Source organism: Chiloscyllium plagiosum, unplaced genomic scaffold, assembly GCF_037043375.1.
Source record: "Chiloscyllium plagiosum isolate Xiang-an unplaced genomic scaffold, Cpla_swu_hap1 HiC_scaffold_31, whole genome shotgun sequence".
Classification (NCBI taxonomy): Eukaryota; Metazoa; Chordata; class Chondrichthyes; order Orectolobiformes; family Hemiscylliidae; genus Chiloscyllium; species Chiloscyllium plagiosum.
The window spans coordinates 36,215,550-36,237,327 of record NW_028270169.1 but is presented as its reverse complement, the minus strand read 5'-3'; the positions used below and the strand labels follow the sequence as shown (position 1 = coordinate 36,237,327).

Sequence of the window (21,778 nt, the reverse complement as noted above, 5' to 3'; positions counted from 1 at the left end):
GATAAGAAAGCATGGTAAAATACCATTCAAAAACTACCTTCTACCATGAGGTCTATTGCCTGCTGATGTTGAATGTAAGTTTCAGCTGAAGAAGCTTCTACTGAATAATAAAGTTTCATAGCCTGGTGTCTCTGTGATCCACTGTTCACTGCAGTAGTTCATGCCAAACAATCAGTTATAAAACCAACAGAATGAAAGAATCCAAACTCAATCTTTGTCCTGTCCACACCTCCAGTTATCTGACTGGGAAAAAAGTCTGGCAATTTCAATAATTTGCTGTTAACTTGATTCTGAAATTCATTCTGAAATTCCCTCTGGACACTGGTCCAACCAACTGCACAAGATTCAAAAAGCTTTGAACTCTCTTCCGTTTTAAAGTAATGTCTGGAAAGTTATAGTAACTTTTTGTTTCAGCTGGAGGGCAAGGACAGGGTCTGATCTTTCAGTAATTTATTTCTCATGCACGTGTTCCCACATTAGCATTTACTCAGCAATGAAAGAAATTGCAGACAGTAAAATCTCCACTGTGATCTCCCCACTGATTCCAGGCTGGGTAAAAGGGGACATACTATATTGGTGGGAGACTTGACAATATTTTACAAAATTGCCTGTAGTAAAGTCAGGATTTAGATCACTAGAGCGCACAGTAGTTAAAAAAAATGGAGACAGTACTATATAGATCAGTTAGGCTCAACTCCTTCATTATTTCAGGCTATTGAAATGAGTGCAAAACATTTTCAGTTAATTCTTAAGTCCAACTAGTACTTTATTAGCAGATTTGGGCCGAAATATTCTGAGCCAAAACTGGCAGTGAGGAATCTGGCACCAGTGAATTTTGAATCCTGGGAATGCCAAATGAATGATGAGTAATAAGCAACTTGCTTGTAACTCTCAATAAAAGTCTCAGTAAATGCCAATTTTTTTTATTCATGGGGTGTGGGTGTCGATGGTTGGGCCAATATTTGTTGCTCATTCATAATTGCTATGGAGTGGGGATGATGGGTTGACTTCCTGAATCATTGCAGTCCATTTTGGTGTAGGTATACCCACAATGCTGTAAAGGAAGGAGTTCCAAGATTTTGATCCAGAATTGTTCCCTCAGTGTCACTTTATTTCCAAGTCAGGAAGTTGAGTGGCCAAGAATTAAATTTAATATCTTGAACATCCTGGAATTTATCATTTCTATTTTAATTAAGAAGTAAAACGCATTATTACCTCCCAAGATATGTGCTGAAACCTACTGTCTATAGATTTTAAGATAGCTTGTCTTTTGTTGCCTTAGATGAAACTGTCTTATTGTAGTCTCCAAATATGTTTAGCCATGGCACCATGTAGCATATGCAAGGACTGATTTATATTCAGTTATGTCAGTTGTGCAGCTTCAGAACATGGGGATTGGAAAATTGGGCAAACAAATCTAATGCACATTTGGTTTCCAATTCATTGTGAGTGGCTACATTTTGTGCAGTGCAGTATTTGCAAAACTGCTCATGACTGGCTGAGAGAGAGCGTGATAGACTCTTAGAGGCTTCTACTGCCCATCAATTCTGTGCGAGAATGATGATACGTAAAACAGACATATTGGTGACTAAAGTGGCAGGGTGACGTGCAGGAGGGTATATTGCACTGAACGTGCACCACACCCCAAAGAGGTACAGGCTGCTTTTCACGCCTGTAGGAAATGCATCTGAAACAGATGTTAAACTTTTGGTATATTCAAAGATTTGATCCAATGCATTCTTCAAGCTTTCTCTGCAAAGTTTACTTTTGACTGTGGTGCTCAATGGTAAATTGTAAACTTCTTATTTACCACAGTAAATTAATTAGCAGCTTCTGATCACTATGTTTTCCAATTAACTGTCCCACCTCCTTAATTACCCAGCTCTTTAATTCCCTGCTTTAACCTCTTTCCTCCTTGATTTCCTCCCTCTACCACACCTTGTATGTTGACTTCCTGATCCTCTGAAAATGAGAACTTGTTTCTAGGGTAGCAATACTAAATATAGAAGGTTGATGGATGTTATATCATGGCAGTTTTAGTCTCAGGTCATGTTTTGATTTTTTTTTCTTTTTTTTCTTCCTCCAACTGGCGCACTATGTCGGGAACACTCCTTTTTGTTCTTCTCTTTTTCTTTTTTCTCCCCCACACTAGCGCCTAACTGCGGTAGTGCTTATTTTATCCCCAGCACCCATGGTGTGTGTGTGTGCAGGTGTGAGACACAGTGAGAGACACAAGGTGCACGAATCTTTATTCAAATTTCCACCACCAGGAAGAAAAGAAACACCTGAGTGGCTAGTGACAAGCAGCGCCCTTCACATCAAAGGGCAATGCTGTGTGATCAAACAGTGAAGGGGAGGGTAGGGACTAAATCAAAATAGAGTTGGAGGCGAAATAATGCACTCCACTCCCTGCGGCGCCCACCTCTCCCTGAACAACTCCAGGGTGTTGGTGGACACCGCGTGCTCCTTTTCCAGAGACACCAGGGCTCTAACTTAACCGCGGAAGAGGGGCGGGCAGTCAGCCCTAATGACCCCCTTCATGGCCCGCTGCCTGGACCTGTTGATGGCCAGTTTGGCCAGGCCCAGGAGCAGACCCACGAGGAGGTCTTCAGACCTGCCCTCCCTCCTCCGTACCGGGTGCCCGAAGATCAGGAGCGTGGGACTGAAGTGCAGCCAAAAACAGAGGAGAAGGTTTTTCAGAAAATCAAAAAGGGAGTGCAAACGCCCACACCCAATATATACATGGTCCACGGACTCCACAGCGCCACAGAACAAGCAGTTGGGCTGGGAGTCCGTGAACCACTGCAATCTGCGGTTGCAGGGGACTGCTGCGTGCAGCACCCATCACCCCAGATCTCCGAGAGAAAGGGGGAGGACTCCCGCATAGAGAGCCCTCCACTGGGGATCCCCACTGCCCGGTGGCAAATGGGCACGCCAAGGCGTGTCCGGACGGTGGATGAGGGAGAAGAGGTGGATGGTGTGCAGCAGCAGTCAATACAGGGCCCACCTTTTTACGTCCTTAAAAGGGACAAAACTAAAATTCCGGAGGCGGCTCAGGTTGTGGGGCACAGGCTCCCGCGGGAAGTACGGGACCTTGGGGCCAATGTGAAATTCCGTCCGGGCTGGGGTGAGCGCGGATGGGATCCTACCGCACACCTGAGCGTCCTCCAACTGGTGCACTACGTCGGGTCCGAGCACCGCCGTTTTAAGGCGTCGGATGGCGGTGGCCACGTACCGGACGTCTACCACTGCCCTGCTCGCTATGTCCAGCGGCAGCATCCAGCCCAGGCTCCCGGGACCCAGCACGTCCCCGACCCTGGTCACCCTCGCAGCCACGGCCCTCCCCTCCGACAGCCACTCGAACCCGTGAGTATGGAGGTGCGGATTCCTGAGCAACGGCTCCCTGACGACAGCTGCTACTCCTGCCGGAGGGTAGGTGCGATGCAATTTGACCATGTTCCAGACAGTGATCAGGCCTGGTAAAAGACAGGCAGCGTCTTGAGGGCGACCTCCAAACCGTCACGGTTGACAAACAGGAGCTGCATGTCGTAGTTGAGGTTACGCACCTGACAGAAAAAATACGTCTCCAGGGCGCACCACCTAGGAGGAGGCTCGACTTAAAGATATCGCTGCAAGGTTTGAAGGTGGAACGTCGCGACCTGGGTGCGAATGCACACCAGCGACTGACCGCCCTCCTCAATAGGGAGACTCAGGACCTGTGCAGCGACCTAGTGCATCTTTTTGTCCCAGAAGAAGTCGACCAACGTTCTCTCGATGTCAGCGCCAAAACCAGGAGGAGGGATCAAAGTGACCAGCCGGTACCACAGCATGGTGGCCACCAGCTGGTTTATGATCCGCACTCGACTCCTGTAAGATAGCACTCGGAGCAGTCCTGTCCAGCGGCCTAGGTGAGCCGAGACTTTGGCCTCCAGCTCCTGCCAGTTGGCCAGCCAGGATTCCTCAGTCAGGCTGAGGTAGACCCCCAGGTAGAGGAGATGGGTGGTACTTCAGCTGAACCCCCGTAACTCCTCCGGCAGAGAGTCCACCCGCCACGGACCGACCAGTAGTCCGAAACATTTGGCCCAGTTGATCCTGGCGGAAGACGCTGCCGAGTACACGGCCTAGCACTCGCGCATTCTCCCCAGGTCAGCCGGGTCGGTGAAAGTGAGGAGCACATCGTCGGCGTAGGCCAAGAGGACCATCTCCATGCCCGCGCCACGCAGAACCAGCCGTGACAACCTCCTCCACAAGAAGTGCAGGAAAGGCTCCACGCGCGGGGAATACAGCTGGCCGGACAGGGGGCAGCCTTGACGCACTCCTCTCCCGAAGTGAAGGGGCGTCGTCAGGGACCAGTTAACTTTAACCAGACACTCTGCGGCGGCGTACAAAAGTCGGATCCGGGCGACAAACTGCATCCCGAACCCGAATGCCCGCAGGGTCCCGAGCAGGTACTGGTGATCCACCCTGTCGAACGCCTTCTCCTGGTCGAGAGACAGGAAGGCGCTCGGCAGACCAGCTCGTCGACAGAAATGGATCAGGTCCCGGACCAGGTGGATGTTGTCGTGTATCCTCTGGCCCGGGACCGTGTAGGACTGATCTGGGTGAAAGTCATATTTTGATTGTGGAGTGCTCCAATTATTAGTCCTATTGATTTAAATGGATGCAAGACAGTGGGGCTCACTATAGTCTGCCATATGCTGTTGGGAAAAAAATCTATTTGAATGAGTATTTTTTGCAAAGAGAAAATGAGCAAATGGATTTCGTGTAAATAGGGAGCTGAAGGTGATGTCCATTAGGTAACTATGTTGACATCAAAATTACCATGTGATAACTGTGCAGGTATTTTCAAATGAGATAGGGTTACTGTCAAATTAATAGGAACATAAGGAGCGGGAGCAGGCCGTTCAGCCCATTGAGCTTGTTCCACCATTCACTAGCATGGCTGATAATCTACCTCAGCACGATTTTCCTGTGTTATCGCCATGTCTCTTGATGACATTAGTCACTAGAAACCTATCGTTCTCTATCTTGATTGGTTTAATGCCTAAGCTTCAAAAGCCTTTTGCGTAGAGAATTCTAAAGAATTACCACCCACTGAATGAAGTAGTTCTTCCTCATTTCAGTAAGTTTCTTTGAGATCACTTCTTAATCTTCTAAATTGCAGAGAATAAAGGTTTGTTCTCCTCAACCTTTGCTAATAGGATAGCCCCACCATCCCAAGGATCAGACTGATGAACCTCCGCTGCCCTCTGTCTTTGGCAAGTATATCTTTCCTTTGGCAAGAGAACGAGAAAACTGCATACAACACTCCAGGTCTGATCTCACCAGTGTTCGAATGAATTGAAGAAAGACCTCTTTGCTCCTGTACACAAATCCTCATCCAAACTTGGCAACTTTCCAAATTGCTTTCCACACTTGCATGCTAGCTTTCAGAGATTTAAGAATGAGGACATCTAGCTCTCTTTTGGACATCAACATTTCCCAATCTCTTACTATTTAAGAGAAAGTCTACACCTTCATTCCTCCTACCAGAGTGGTTAACCTTGCACTTAACCACATTAAATTAAATCTAGTATGCTCTTGCCTGTTCCATCAGCCTGTCTAAATGCCCCAAAGCCTCTTTGCATCCTCCTCATATCTCACATTCCCATCAGATTTTTATATCTTCAAACTGGAAATATTATAATTGGCTCCCACATCCAAATAACTAACTAACTAATTTGTCCTGATGTACTGTTTGAAAATAATTGAAGGACCAATTAATCAAGCCACATTATTCTTTGTAAATTTATCAAGTAAAATCTTCAGATGTGAAATCATTTTCTCATACTGATCTTTCTAGAGATGTAAAGCTGATTAAGAGTATAACATTGAAACAGGCCACTTGACCCAACTCATCCATGCTGGTGTTGGTGTTCCACATGTCCTACTCATGCCCCCCCACTCTCCACCGCCCACCTTTGGCAATGTCAACTAAACAACAAAACCTCGAACTTATATAGCTCCTCAATGTTGTGTGATGTCCCAAGATGCTTCAATGGAAGGTTGTCATGCAAAATATGACACCAAGCCACAATGGTGATGTTAGGAGAGGTGACTGGAAGCTTAGTTAAAGAAGTAGATTTTAAGGACTGTCACATGAGAAAAGAGGGAGAGAGACTAAGAATTTTAAGAAGGGAATTCCACTTGTTTGGGGCATTTAGGTAACTGAGGGCACTTTCATCAATGGTACAGTGATGACAATCAGGGACTCTGAAGAGACCAGAAATGAAGGAGTGCAATTATCTCTGAAATTTGTGGCACTAGGGGAGGTTGCAAAGATAGAAGGAGTAAGATGATAGAAAGATTTGAAAACAAGTGTGGGGTGGTACTGTGGCTCACTGGTTAGTACTGCTGCCTTACAGCACCCGGCACCCAGGTTCGATTCCACTCTTGGGCAACTATCTGTGTGGAGTTTGCACATTCTCCTTGTCTCCTCCTGATGCTCTGGTTTCCTCTCACAGGACGAAGATGCACAGGTTAGGTGAATTGGCAATGCAAAATTGCCCATAGTGTTCAGGGATGTGTGAGTTAGGTGCATTAGTCAGGGTAAATGTAGAGTAATAGGTTAGGGGAATGGGTCTGGGTGGGTTATTCTTTGGAGGGTCGGTATGGACTTGTTGGGCCGAAAGCATTCTACAATGATGGAATTTTAAAATTTTCCAACACTATCAGCATAAAAATATTTTTCTCCCTCGTGTTTATTACCTAATTTCCATTTAAATGCAGCTCAGAGTGAGAAATGCAGCACATGGATAAGACAATAAATTCAGGCCACTTTGTCTTCACAGTGCTGTATGTAAGGCTTACCTTTCAGTCCTTATTTGTTTGATTTTGGACACATCTAAGCTAGATGAGGACAGAAAGTGGGTTTAGGATCTGCACTGCAGGAATCTTTCTGTCAGAAGCAACAGATGGCAGAAACAGTAGTGGCATTTTTGTAATGAAGGAAAACAGCGTTTTGATATTATCACTTTTCTGCCATTACTCCTCCATTTGTTTCTGTTCTAAAAAAGGAGGTCATTTAATTTTAAGATTTGATGAGATAGATATGGATAAAGTACCCTTGGGCAGTCTAGAACAAGGGGGCATAACCTAAGATGATGGAGTATAATATGTTATTAGTTGGAAAATTGAGTTCAAGTACAAGTAAATAGACTTTTAGTTTTCAGTTTCTTTGGTTTTGAAAGGGTCAGGAAATTTTCTTTCAGCAGTGGGTATTGTGTTATATCATTAAGAGACATGCTGTTGATACCGTCGCTATGTAATAACATTTGGCCTGAGGGTATAATGACCTTATACATTCCTCTTACCTTGGATCATTTGAAGCATATTGCAAACATGGTTTTCTCTTCTAATCTAATACGATGATGTTAGCCCAGGCACTTATGTGCCTGAGGAATGTAATATTTATAAATCATAGTTGTTTGTAATTAAGTCTCTGCTGGATTCTTCCATCGCATCATATTCACATACAGTTTCTACATTACAGGAGATAACATATGGATTGCTGGATCAGGTAAAACACGGTGTTGGGGCACACTCGGACCAACAAGTATAAACAGCACTTTAAAAAAATTATGTGACTTGAGCTAAATGACTAGACAAGTGACCTGATGTGATAATTGCTAACTTTAGATTTTATGACCCAAAAGAAAGAAAGGTCAGATGCAGGTTATGTTTAGGAGAAAAGACATATACCAGTGGATGTGCTTTTTGTCAGCCTGAAAGACATCAAAGTAACTGGAAAAAAAAACACTTGTTGTTTCTCCTTAGAAAAAAATCAGTGAGTTAGCCTGTGGCTGTGTGTCTAAGGATGAGGCAGAGAGAAACACATCTGATGAATGTGCAGAAAGTTGCTGAAAAGGAATGTATGGATCTTTGTCAATTGAGTTAGAAATGAAAGAGTGAAGATGGGAGTGATACCTCATTAGGATTGATTATAAAGGATATTGCTATGAAAAAGTGTTGTATCTTTTTTATCATGTATCTTTGTTTTTTTCCTTTGAAAAACTTAACTTCTTTTGTTAACAGTAAAGTGGCAGCCTTGAGTGGATATGTTTAGTGACTGACCACCACAGTACAATTTTCAAAGTTAAAATGTGGTCTATCAAGCAAGGTTTTACTTGAAGATCTTAATTGTCTAGTATTACCATTGATTGGGATAAAAAAAACCTTTAAAATTAAGCCTAAGTCTTTTAAAAATCAAATCAGAAAGTACTTCTTAACACAACGTGTATTGTAAATTTGGAACTCTTTTTTTCTGAAGTGAAAATCAAATGTTTCAAAAATGAGATTATTGGTTTTTTTGATAGCCAAGAATGTTAAGAGAGGTGTTGATCAGAATTCATGTGGTGGTACATGAAATAATTCAGTTGGGACAAATAATAAAAGAAATGTTAACAGGATGAATAGTTGAAAGATCGAATGATCATTGATGCAGAAATCGAATAAAACAATTAAGCTGTTTCGTGTGATAAAAAGAGTGTTCAAAAAGTGGAATTGAGATTGCTTAATGATATTAATGGGATTGAATAAAAGTAGATAAAATGCCAAACTGTTATTTTCTGGAAATATTCACTGGAGGAAGTATTAGCGATATGCCTGCCGTAATGGGATGATGTAGGATTAACATGCTATGACTTAAGTGAATGTCAGAACCAGCATTCAAAACACAAAGCTAATAAATCTTCAAGGAGAGACACTCAGTGGTACTCAACGAGGCTAAGTAGAAAACCTATGGCGTGATGGCAATACATCACAAGGGTGTTAGGGGAGTTGGTAATGAGATATTGGTGGAGCAGCACTGAGTTAACTGTCCATAGAATGTCTGTGTCCTAATTCCAATTTTTTTTCTTGATGTTACATTTGAGGATTTTCATTTTAAGATTTAATTTGCACATGTTTCAAATTCTCTTTGAAGCCACATCCATTAAGTGTGGAGACAGGAACAACCTTATTTCTCAGTATTTGAAGGCCTCCTGCTCCCTCCATGAAGTCAGAGATCATTTGGGTTTACAGAGTTATAAAGTTACTGATATCATATTCATACCTTAATGGCTCTTAAAGCTGTATTGCTCATTAAATCAAACCCTGTGAGATTTACCTTCCTCTTCCTTGAGAATATCTGCACTGACTCTAATATATCGGCATCTCTTGATACTGTGCCTAAGATGGCACTGCTATTTTGCTAGAAATGGGATTGATAGTTTTACACGGGCCAAAGCCAGAAGCTGCAGATGCTGGTAATGTGAAATACAAACAGAAAGTGTGTTATATAGAGTCCTAATTGGAGAGAGAAACAATTAGTATTTCAGACTTTTCATTTTATTATTTGAATACTTGGTTAGTTTTCCAATTCTGGTTGGATGGATTCTCAAATCTTGCATCACATGACAAACCACACTGCATCCTTTCTTCATCGTTTGCCCAATCTGTCCATCATTGTAATACACCACCTCCCCATACTAACAGGTCCTGTCACCTAACTTAGATTATTTTAAACTCTTAGTTAAATAGCCTTTATCTCTGCCTCCAGCATTTTTCTAACTAATAAGCAGAAGTACACAAAATATTTTAAAAAATCTCAAAGCATTTACTCTGCTTTAGACCTAAGGACCATAAGATAGAGGAGCTGAATTAAGGCATTTAGCCCATCAAGCCTCCTCTGTTATTCGATCATGGCTGACATGTTTCTCAACCCCATTCTCCTGTCCTTTCCCTATAGTCTTTGATTCCCTTACTAATCAAGAACCCATCTGTCTTAAATACATTCAGAGACTTGACTTCCGCAGCCTTCTTTGGCAGAGTTCCAGAGATTCACCACCTTCTGGCTGAAAAAATTCCTCCTCATCTCAGTTCCAAAGTGTCATCCCTTCATTCTGAGGCTGTGCCCTCAGGCCCTAATCTTTCCTGCTCGTGTAAACATCTTCACATCCACTCTATCCAGGCATCTTGGTGTTCTGTAGTCCTCTGTCATCCTTCACAGAGCACAGACCCAGCGTCCTCAACCCCTCCTCATATGACAAGGTCTTCATCCCTAGGATCATTCCTGTAAACTCTGGACCTGTCCAGGGCCAGCACATTCTTCCTCAGGTCTGGGGCCCAAAACTTCTCATGATATTTCAAATTTCTCTCACCAGATGCTGCCAGACTTGCTGCGTTTTTCCAGCAATTTCAGTTTTTGTTATAGATTTTCAGCATCCATAGTTCTTTGATTTATTTGTATGATAGATGAAATGATGTTCTCAGTATTCTCCAGGAATGCACACAACAACTCTTGAGATTACACTTTAGTTCTTGCTGACTCAAGGACAATCCTGTAGGGTTTGTAACCCTACAGCATGGGTACTGTTTGGGTGGAATATGGCTGACAAATGGGGTTATTTTACCTTTCCATTTTAGCCTGTTGGCTGCCCCAGAATACCTATAGCAGGGCTCACATTGCTTTTCTTAGTGTGGGTGTGCCTCAGTTCTTTGTACATGCAAGCCTGCAGACACATGCCAGGTCCTATACAGGCTTGGGACGAAGGAAGTCTCCACTTTGGTAACCCTCTTTGCCATCACTACTTCATTGAAGCCCTGACTCTTGCAAGTTGAAAATCATAGCTTACTTCAGAAACCTGCGTTCCATCAGACAAAACCCAATGTACCAGCTAATTAAATTCAGCTTATGTGGAGAATATTTCACTGTTTTGGATAGGGTGGAATTAGCTGGGTAGTTCTGTCCAGTCAAGTTTAATGCTATCTCCAACTGAAGTCTACGCACAGCACACCATTGCCAGCACAGGCCACTGAATGGAAATCATATTAGAAAATTAGTTGATTTTTCTTCTGTCTTATTCAGGTCAATTGCAGCAATTCCACTGAGATCAGTGAGACCATGAAATGCAGTAGGGGAATTCCTGCCTAAGACCTACTCTTGCCATATGGATTTAGAAATGATGATAGAAAGTTTTAATTTCTGCACTTACATATTTGTCACAATGGGCAGTAATTCTGTGAAATGAAGTTATTTTAATGGGGACCTCAGGAAAGTATCCTGTGTGCACAATTATTGAAATCATAAAATCATCTACTGAGTGCTAGTTTATAATTTTGCTCAGTGTTAATGAATAAAGAAACTTTCCCTATTTTGTTTGACCACAAGTTCCATAAAGAAACCAAAATGTTTCTTTCAAGGTGATATAGTACATCAAAAGATATGGGGACACAGTGAGAACAGCCAGGATCATATTGAATGGTGAAGCAGGCTCAAAGGGCTGAATAGCCTACTCCTGCTCCTATATTCTTTGTTTCTAAGCTGTTCCTGTACAAGGCACAAATGATCTGGTCATTATGGCTTTTAGCACTTTGTTGTGTGCTGATCATTTTTCTATATTACAATAATGACTACACCTCCAAAAGTGCTTCACTGGATATAAAGCCCCTTAGGACATTCCAGGGTCAGGAATGACATTATACAAATGCAAGGAAGTTCTATCTTTACTCAATTGGAACTGTTATTCTTTCTTTCATGTACATTAACAGAAATAAGAGAAGCCTTTCGAGTTTTGGATCGTGATGGCAATGGTTTCATTTCCAAGCAAGAACTGGGCATGGCGATGAGGTCCTTGGGTTATATGCCCAGTGAGGTGGAACTGGCGATCATCATGCAACGGCTGGACATGGATGGTAGGAGAAAATTTATCACATTGCTGTTATGCAGTAGATATGTGCAGTATGATTAATGTACCTGATTTATAAACCACAACTCTTAAATATTTATTTAAAGGTTATCTAATTGCATCTTACTGGAATATTAAAGATCAAATGACTGAATAATTTTCAGCTGCATGTGGCGATAGCTCTGCTTGAGACAATTATATCTTTGCCTTGGAGTGAGTGTACTCAACCTATACCGTGTCTCAAAACGTAAAAATACAAAAGGAGATGTCTCAAGTTGACTTCCGTTTTAAGTGAACTGATAGACAGATAGAGCAATACTATTTTTACTAGTTGTTAGTGGCTCAGTGGTTAGCACTGCTGCCTCACAATGCCAGGGACCTGGGTTCAATTCCAGCCTTGGGCGACTCTCTGTATGGAGTTTGCACGTTCTCCTTGTGACTGTGTGGTTTTCCTCCGGATGCTCCAGTTTCCCCGTGTCTGCGTGGGTTTCCTCTGGATGCTCCAGTTTCCCCGTGTATGCGTGGGTTTCCTCCGGATGCTCCAGTTTCCCCATGTATGCGTGGGTTTCCTCCGGATGCTCCAGTTTCTCCGTGTAAGCGTGGGTTTCCTCCGGATGCTCCAGTTTCCCCGTGTCTGCGTGGGTTTCCTCTGGATGCTCCAGTTTCCCCGTGTCTGCGTGGGTTTCCTCCCAGTGCTCCAGTTTCCCCGTGTCTGTGTGGGTTTCCTCTGGATGCTCCAGTTTCCTCGTGGGTTTCCTCCCAGTGCTCCAGTTTCCTCCCACTATCCAAAGAGGTGCAAGTTAGGGTAAATTGGCCATGCTAAATTGCACACAGTGTTCAGGGATGAGGCGGTTAGGTGCATTAGTCAGGGGTAAATGTAGGATAGTAGGGAATAGGTTTGGCTGGGATACTCTTCGGAGGGTTGGTGTGGACTTGTTGGGCTCAAGGGCCTGTTTCCACACTGTAGGGTATCTACGATTCAGTTCCACTGAGCGGGCAACAGCAGAGATGGGTTGGATCAGCTGCTCCAAATCATTGGTCTAGAAAACAAGGAAGGATAGTGTGCTATGATCAAAATCACAGAGGATAGCTTTTGTGATTTTGGCAGGTTGTTTTTTTTTTGTTGATTTATTGGGGCAGAAATTGGTTGAAGTGGTTCACACCTGGAGGTTTGCGAAAACTAGGCATGATATGGGAAGTATACTGCGTGCAGGGGAGGATAGGACAGGGTCCCATAGGATGCAGATGGAAGTGAAGTTGGAGTTTGAAAGGAGAGAAGGGATGGTAGTGGACATTATGAGATAGAGAACATCAGCAGTGTTGAAAGAGAGGAATTAAACTACCTGTACAACTAGTATGGGTACCAGAAAGGGACATCAAGTGTTGAGCTTCACTAAAAATGGGGTTAAGTGTGTGGGGGTGGGAAGAGAAGACCAGCTGGGGAGAGAGTGAAGGAAAAAATGCTGAGAAATGGTGGGAACTGCTGCTTATGAGTGCTTTGTCAGATGGGTATAGCAATGTGGTAGAGACCAATGAATGGAATGTTTATAGCTTGCGAGATATAATTGCAGATTGGCAGAAGCAGCATGAGAATGTTGCTGTTGTCTGATTGACACGATCAAGACATACAGAAGCCTTGTGTTGTGTCCTTAATTGATCCTTCATCCTATCCATATAAGTCCAGTGATGTGAGAGATGATGGGACTGAGAATGGCAAGATGCCTTCAGAAACAGGGTCAACGTGACTCTTTAGTAATTCTTTATAAGGGAAGGAACTGGTACACCTAAATTAGTTCTGACTAACAACATTTCAATTTGCAGCAAGAAATGGGCTTTTGTGGTGCAAGCTGGTGTTGTGCATATGAGAATATAATTCCCTGCCATTAATACAAAAGGAGAGAATTACCCTCTGGTCCCAGACTTTCGCTGGGATTAGTGATGGCTATTCCCAGTTTAGAGCACTCTGGCACTTATGCATGATTCAAATTTCACAAGATTTTATCACTCTGTCATAAAATCACATACTTGGTTGAAACTATCCTGTTTCTTGCTCTCATGTTTGCTAATAGCCCCAGAGTTGCTTCTGTGCCAAAAAAGCTCTGTTTGAAATCTTCTCCAATAAACATTGTATTAAAGTACTAACATTCCCTCATAAGAGAGCTAAAATGTTCTGCTAGCTGCTTTCCCTAGAGCTGACATCCATCTTTACTAGACATAAAACTCTGAGGCAGCAGGAGCAGTAGAAATATGTACATGCACCTGCTCCTACCTCCCCCTTGACCATGACCCCACCCCCCATCACCAAACCATCATCTCCCAGACCATACAGAACCTTATCACCTCAGGAGATCTTCCACCCACAGCTTCCAACCTTATAGTCCGGGAACCCTGCACTGCCCGGTTCTACCTCCTTCCCAAGATCCACAAGCCTGACCACCCTGGTCGATCCATTGTCTCAGCATGCTCCTGCCCCACTGAACTCATCTCTACCTACCTTAACACTGTCCTCTCCCCCCTAGTCCAGGAACTCCCAACATACGTTTGAGACACCACCCATGCCCTCCACCTCCTCCAAGACTTCCGTTTCCCCGGCCCCCAATGCCTCATCTTCACCATGGAATTCCAATCCCTCTACACCTCCATCTGCCATGACCAGGGCCTCCAAGCCCTTCGTTTCTTCCTCTCCCGACATCCCTAACAGTACCCTTCCACCGACACTCTCATTCGTTTGGCCGAACTGGTCCTCACCCTTAACAATTTCTCCTTCGAATCCTCCCACTTCCTCCAGACCAAAGGGGTAGCCGTGGGCTCCAGTATGGGCCCCAGCTATGCCTGTCTCTTTGTTGGCTATGTAGAACAGTCCATCTTCCGTAGTTACACTGGCACCACTCCCCACCTCTTCCTCCCCTACATTGATGACTGCATTGGCGCCACCTCGTGCTCCCACGAGAAGGTTGAGTAATTCATCAACTTCACCAACACATTTCACCCTGAACTTAAATTTACCTGGACCATCTCTGACACCTCCCTCCCCTTCCTGGACCTCTCCATCTCCATTAATGATGACCGACTTGACACCAACATTTTTTACAAACCTACCGACTCCCACAGCTACCTGGATTACACCTCTTCCCACCCTACCTCCTGCAAAAATGCCATCCCCTATTCCCAATTCCTCCGTCTCCGCCATATCTGCTCCCAGGAGGACCAGTTCCACCACAGAACACACCAGATGGCCTCCTTCTTTAGAGACTGCAACTTCCCTTCCCACATGGTTAAAGATGCCCTCCAACGCATCTCGTTCACATCCCGCACCTCCGCCCTCAAAGCCCACCCTCCAACCGTAACAAGGACAGAACCCCCCTGGGTCTCACCTTCCACCCCACCAGCCTTCTCATAAACTAAATCATCCGCCAACATTTTTGCCACCTCCAAACAGACCCCACCACCAGAGATATATTTCCCTCCCCACCCCTTTCTGCCTTCCGCAAAGACCGTTCCCTCCGTGACTACCTGGTCAGGTCCACGCCCCCCAACAACACCCACTCCCGTCCTGGCACCTTCCCCTGCCACCGCAGGAATTGGAAAACCTGCGCCCACACCTCCTCCCTCACCTCCATCCAAGGCCCTAAAGGAGCCTTCCACATCCAACAAAGTTTTACCTGCGCATCCACCAATATCACTTATTGTATCCATTGCTCCCGATGCAGTCTCCTCTACATTGGGGAAACTGGACGCCTCCTAGCAGAGTGCTTTAGGGAACATCCCTGGGACACCCGCACCAATCAACCCCACCGCCCCGTGTCCCAACATTTCAACTCCCCCTCCCACTCAGCCGAGGACATGGAGGTCCTGGGCCTCCTTCACTGCCGCTCTCTCACCACCCGACGCCTGGAGGAAGAACGCCTCATCTCCCGCTTTGGAACACTTCAACCCCAGGGCATCAAAGTGGACTTCACCAGTTTCCTCATTTCCCCTTCCCCCACCTCACCCCAGTTCCAGACTTCAAGCTCAGCACCGTCCTCATGACCTGTCCTACCTGCCTATCTTCTTTTCCACCTATCCACTCCACCCTCCTCTCTGACCTATCACCTTCATCCCACCCCAATCCATCCATTGTACTCTTTGCGACCTTCCCCCACCCTCCTCCCTGACCTATCACCTTCATCCCCACCCCCCCGTGTCCCAACATTTCAACTCACCTATTGTACTCTATGGTACTTTCTCCCCACCCCCACCCTCCTCTCATTTATCTCTCCACCCTTCAGGCACTCTGCCTGTATTCCTGATGTAGGGCTTTTGCCCAAAACATCGATTTTACTGCTCCTCGGATGCTGTCTGAACTGCTGCGCTTTTCTAGCTGCACTCTACTCCAGAAACTAGTCAGCTGTCCACTGTTTCCTTAAGACGAGATGGATACATTACTTTCAGTAACAGCAGTGACCTCCCCAAATGTCAGATGAAAATGACCATAGGCTCCCACAGTCACCTCATCGGACCTATTTGAACTGGAACAGGTTTCATTCGATCAGTTAAGTGTCGATCCACTTTAGATAATCCGTCAGTACCCAGTAACTCGGCAGCTGGCTTGATACTTTAATTAGATGCCAGTTAAGCCTACCTATGCTGTTTGCAGATTAAAGGAAGCATATAGATGACTGGTTGGAAATCAGGTTATTTTCTTCAGCACTGGCTCACAATCTCAATTGATTCCCTGGCCATCTCTTTTCTGCTTTAGTATGATGCAGCTCATGGTGTGATTGAGCAGACCATTGATATACCTCCGGTGCTATGAGGGTCATGGTTTGAGTGCTCTATTTTTTGCACTTAAATAAAGGTTCCTCACTGTAGAAAAGAGATGAAGTGTAGCTGAATAGCAGGTATCCATGGCTCAGTCAAGATCGCCAGCAGAACCTGTGATAAGCTGCATTCCTCCAGTTCAAAAATGAACTCCCATTGGAGACGACAAAGCCTATTGAAATTAAGTACTCAGCAAGTCAGGCAGTGTCTGCGGCCAGAAACAAAGTTAATATTTCAGGTATATAACCTTTCAGCCAGCCTGAAACATTGACTCTGCTTCTCTCTCCATAGATGCTATCAGATCTCATGAGCATTCTAAGAATTTTCTGTTTTTATTCAAATTTCCAGCATCCATCCTATCGTGCGTTTTGACATTAAAATGAAATTAGCCAGGAAAATAGAGCAATGTGATAGTGAATGGGAAGGTAGTCATGACAGTAAACCCAATATTAAAATCAATGTTTTAGCCACTATGTGCTGCGAAGTCATTATGTGAAAGAATCTAATTCATGATTTCTGTTTGCTGTTAAAAAAATGTATAAAGCTATTGTGCATTTTTTTTGTTGCAAAGGCTATTGCAAACTTAAATTATTACAGTGGCTTGGAAAATACCTGTTTGTGGTTTCATTTTACTCTGTATTATCGTATTGCACTATGCCTGAATTCAACTTAACGAATATTTGGCCTTGGAAGCCTTGGGCACCTCTTGAGTAATGTATGAACCTTTTGGGGAAATTGAGTTCAGTTTAAAGGATTGTTAGACAATAGATTATCAAATATATTCAAGTGTTTTATTTTATTTGGGTCTATTGTTGCTGAAGTCCTTCAGCTGAATTTCTGGTTGATTGCACTATATTCATGAAGCAGGCTTCCATTGATGGGAAGCAAATGGAGATTGAGACATGAAACGTTTATCATTTTGTATATTAAAGTTGTTTGTTATGCAGCAAAATTCTGACAAATATGGGACAAGTAATTTAGTGCAGTGGCCCGGTTGCTGTGCATGTGTGTAACTGATTTGTCACAATTATGTATGTCCCTAGCGGGACTATATACGTGATTGCAGTACGTCAGAAGAATAGTGCAACTCAAAAAAGTAATTTACTTGGAAGTATAATGATTCTATATATCTATGGTAATAGGGAAAAGTACAATTGCTACGGAATTTTGGAGTATGGTAGGTAGATTTCTCTTTGCTGCGATTGTATTTAGTTGTTAGAAGCCTATAACATGGATACATCTGTACCCTGCTTGCCCAACTGTTTTAGGGTAGCTTAATGTACTCCATAGTATGCAAAGACTTAATTGGGATATTGCTGTTGGTGATCATGTGCTTTCCTAAAATTTCCTGGTTTCATATCAGTGATACAATATACATTCAGTCCTCTGGAATGAAAAGACCATTAAAATCTGGGCTTTGAGAAAATTATTACTTAAAGTTGAACAGCTATTTTCTTTGATTGCTGCAACTGAACTACAGTAAGTGTATGTTGCATTAAGTGCTCCTTTCTAAGAAGAGCATTGCAGAAGGGATGCAAGGCATTTTCACATATATCAATGGCAGACTGCACACATCTGCACTTGTATAGGCATGTACACAGATCTAGGCCTCCATACCAGAGTATTTCTGAAAATAACTATGTCGTCTGTCTTACATTGGTTAGTAGTGACTGAGATGTGCTCTTAGAAATTGACCAACGTGCAGATACATCAAGAGGTCACATTGATAGTATTTTTTTGACACAAGCTTTCTCAATCTCTCCTTTGGAAAATGATGCTGGAACATGAGACTCAGCAATTCCTCCACATCTCCAGAATCCACAAAGTACACAGGATTATTGATGGCATTGATTTTTTGCACAATAATTTGGAAATCATGAACCATAGGTAATATTTTTCCCTAAGTATGCAGTGCTTAGAAAGATAGAATAATATGGAAAATTTCCTGTTTCTCACTTGGTAATGCTCTGTGCCTCAAACTGGTCTGCTCAGGACCTGAGGTTACACCCAGCTCAAGCTTATGGTGGACATGCAATAGCAGGTGAACATGGCAGTGACTGGGCAGGCATTTTGATCATTATTGAATATGTTGTTGGTCAGGTTAAAGAGCAATTGAAATGCCTATTGTTATGACCACTTGGGAAAGTGTATTGATACTCAAGCCCCATTGCTGCCGACATCACGATAAAGGTTGATTTAATCAAAGCATGCAAAGTCCCTGATTAATCTGTCTGTTGGAATCAAGTTAACAGAAAACACTGACCAGGTTCCTGTAATTAAACAAGAGCAACTATTTATATACTCACTTGTAAGCAGCTTAATGGCTGTAACTGGTTAAAAGCTGTAATCCTACACATTGGCTCTAACTGGTTAAAAACTCCAATCTCACAACCCCTATAAATGGAAACAGAAAAACAATAAAACCTTTGGTTTTATAGGCAGAGGAAAGGAAAGAGTAAAACGCAGTTCAATAACACTGCTTTGCACGACTCATTGAGATGTTCCTTTTATTTACCAAGTCTTTCTTTTCTTTGACCTCCTTTCTCCAAGCGTTTTCTCTCTTCACAGCTGGTACAGGGCAACCGGTACACTAATTGCAAAGTCTCTTAGTTACTAGTTAAAGGCAGCAGCTTACAGCAGCAGGTGGGAGAAAATAATTGGTTTTCTACGGGTTTTGGACAGTTGCCATCGACGTTTAAGATTTGCATTGTATGAGTCACAGGAATAGGCTTCACAGCTAATGGAAGGGATTTGTTCGGGATTTGATAGCATTCTGCTGGAATTGCAGGCATACTTTTCCAATCATTTAAAGCATTATCACAAAACAAAAGTTGGTTGAAGGATGGCAGTGAGCAGCTAAGTCAAAATGTTATAACTCTGTTGAGAGGAATACACAGGTAATCAAGTCCCACTGCTTCACTAGCCATCCGGAGTAAGAGCAATTTTTTTATCAAGTCCTTTAATAAACTCAAAAATAACTAATTTACTGTAAACACAAATTATTCTTTAAACAAATAGCAAAACTGGCTAACAACTAACCTACACTCCACAATTAAACAATATCGGTTAATCCCAAACACATTCATGTGACAAAATATCTATAAAGGTAGAAGAGCTCTGCAGATATAGTATGTGTTTAAAAATGCAAAAAAAGAAAAAAAACCCATGTGGGCCATTGATCTGAACTAAAAGAATAAAATAGGATGTCTTTTCAGAGTTCTGAGTTTCCAGTTGGTGAGATCAAAGGACTGACTGATGTAGAATGATGGAAAATCTTCAATCCAGACTTCAGTTTGGATGGAAATTGAGTTAACCTTCAGACTATGAATACAAGTAACAGTTCTGCTATTAGGGTTTATGAGGTTGTTGGTGATATTAATATCTGGAACTTTATTTGATTCCCAAAAGTACTTCATTAAGAGAAAGAGAGATGTGTGCAGTTTTTTCTATTGTGAGGTTTCTTTCTACTTTTCCAGGAGTAAGAGAGAGATTTGCTAATATAACTCCTGTGTTCACAAAGGGAGGGAGGCAGAAAGCAGGAAATCCCAGGCCAGTTAGATTAGGATCTGGTACCGGGTAAATATTAGAAGCTATTATTAAAGACATTGTAACAAGACTATTGGATAAGCTTAAGATAAGTAGGCAGAGCCAACATAACTTTGTCACATTTATTGGAGTTCTTTGAAGAAAAAATATTGTGCTGTAGATAAAGGAAAATCATTAGATGTATTGTATTTAGATTTCCAGAAGGCACTTGATAAGGTGCCATATCAAAGGTTATTGCAGAAAAAAAGAAGTTTATGGTGTACCTGGCATGGTGCAAGATTGACTAGCTAACAGGAAACAGAGAGTAGGAATAAGCGGGTCATTTTCAGGCTGGCAGGATGTCATGGGTAGTATGCCACAGAGGTTGGTGCTGTGACCTCAACTGTTTACAGTTTATGTTGGTGACTTGAATGAAGCTAGTAAAGGTAAGGCAGTTAAATTTGCTAAAATTACAAAGATAGGTGGGAATGTGAGTATGAGAAGTACATAAGGAGCCTACATAGGGATATAAACTGAGTGGGCAAAGATCTAGTAAATGGAGTACAATGTGGGAGAATGTGAAATTGTCCATTTTGGCCAAAAGAATTTTTTAAAAAAGCATATTATGGGTTATAAGTTTGCTTGCTGAGCTGGAAGGTTTATTTTCAGATGTTTCATCACCATGCTAGGGAACATCATCAGTGAGCCTCTGGTGAAGCGCTGGTGTTCTACCCCGTTTTCTATTTATATGTTTTGGTCTGTTAAGGTGGGTGATATCATTTCCGGTTCTTTTACTCAGAGGATGGTAGATGGGGTTCAAATCGATGTATTTATTGATGGAATTCTGGTTAGAATGCCTGGGCTCTAGATATTCGTGTGTGTGTGTCTATGTTTAGCTTGTCCTACAATGGATGTGTTGTCCCAGTCAAAGTGATGTCCTCCCTCATTATTATGTCAGGATACTAGTGATAGGGGTCATATACTTTGGTGGCTACTTGGTGTTCATGTATCCTGGTGGCTAGCTTTCTGCCTGTTTATCCAACATAGTGTTTGATACAGTCCTTGCATGGTATTTTGTAAATGACATTCGTTTTGCTGGTTCTATAGGGTCCTTTAGATTCATTTGCCACTGTTTCAGTGTGTTGGTAGATTTGTGGGCTACCATGATGCCAAGGGGTCTGAGTAGTCTGGAAGTCATTTCAGGGATGTCTTGGATGTAAGGTAATGTGGCCAGAGTTTCTGGGCGCAATGTGTCTGCTTGTTTGGGTTTGTTGTTGAGAAATCGGTGGACTGTATTTACTGGGTACCCGTTCTTCCTGAATACGCTGTACAGATATTTTTCTTCAGCTGTTTTCAGTGGAGTTCCTTGGCTAGTGTGTATGTTGGTGTTCCAGGTATTGAGACTATGGGTCTGGTTGTGTACTTCCATTGTCCATAGAAGTGGGGTGTGTTAGATCCATCTGGGTACAATTTTTGCAAGTCTGTCTTGTTTATTTGTCCTGATTTCTGAAGCCTTTTCAATGTGGATGTGATATGGTTTTCTAGTTGTGGGGTTGGGTCTATTGCTATCGATAGGTAAATGTCGGTATCTGCAAGCAGTGAGTTCACTTTTTCAATATACTCTGTCCTGTTTAGAATGATGGTCATGCGTTCTTTGTCTGCAGGTAGGATCACAATGTTTTTGTCTTTTTGAGTCTTTGTAGGGTTTTGCTTTTCTGTGTTTTGAGAGTGTTCCCTTCCTTCTTCCT

General features: G+C 43.0%; 1 protein-coding gene across 1 annotated transcript in view; it reads left to right on the top strand.

Moving 5' to 3' along the window:
- The window catches only part of LOC122564218 (calcium-binding protein 8), a 367,727-nt gene that overhangs the window by 36,998 nt on the left and 308,951 nt on the right, over positions 1–21,778 (top strand). The window contains exon 3 of the mRNA XM_087977417.1: positions 11,569–11,712. Coding sequence (XP_087833543.1) covers positions 11,569–11,712 — 144 coding nt within the window. The remainder of the gene's footprint in view (positions 1–11,568; positions 11,713–21,778) is intronic.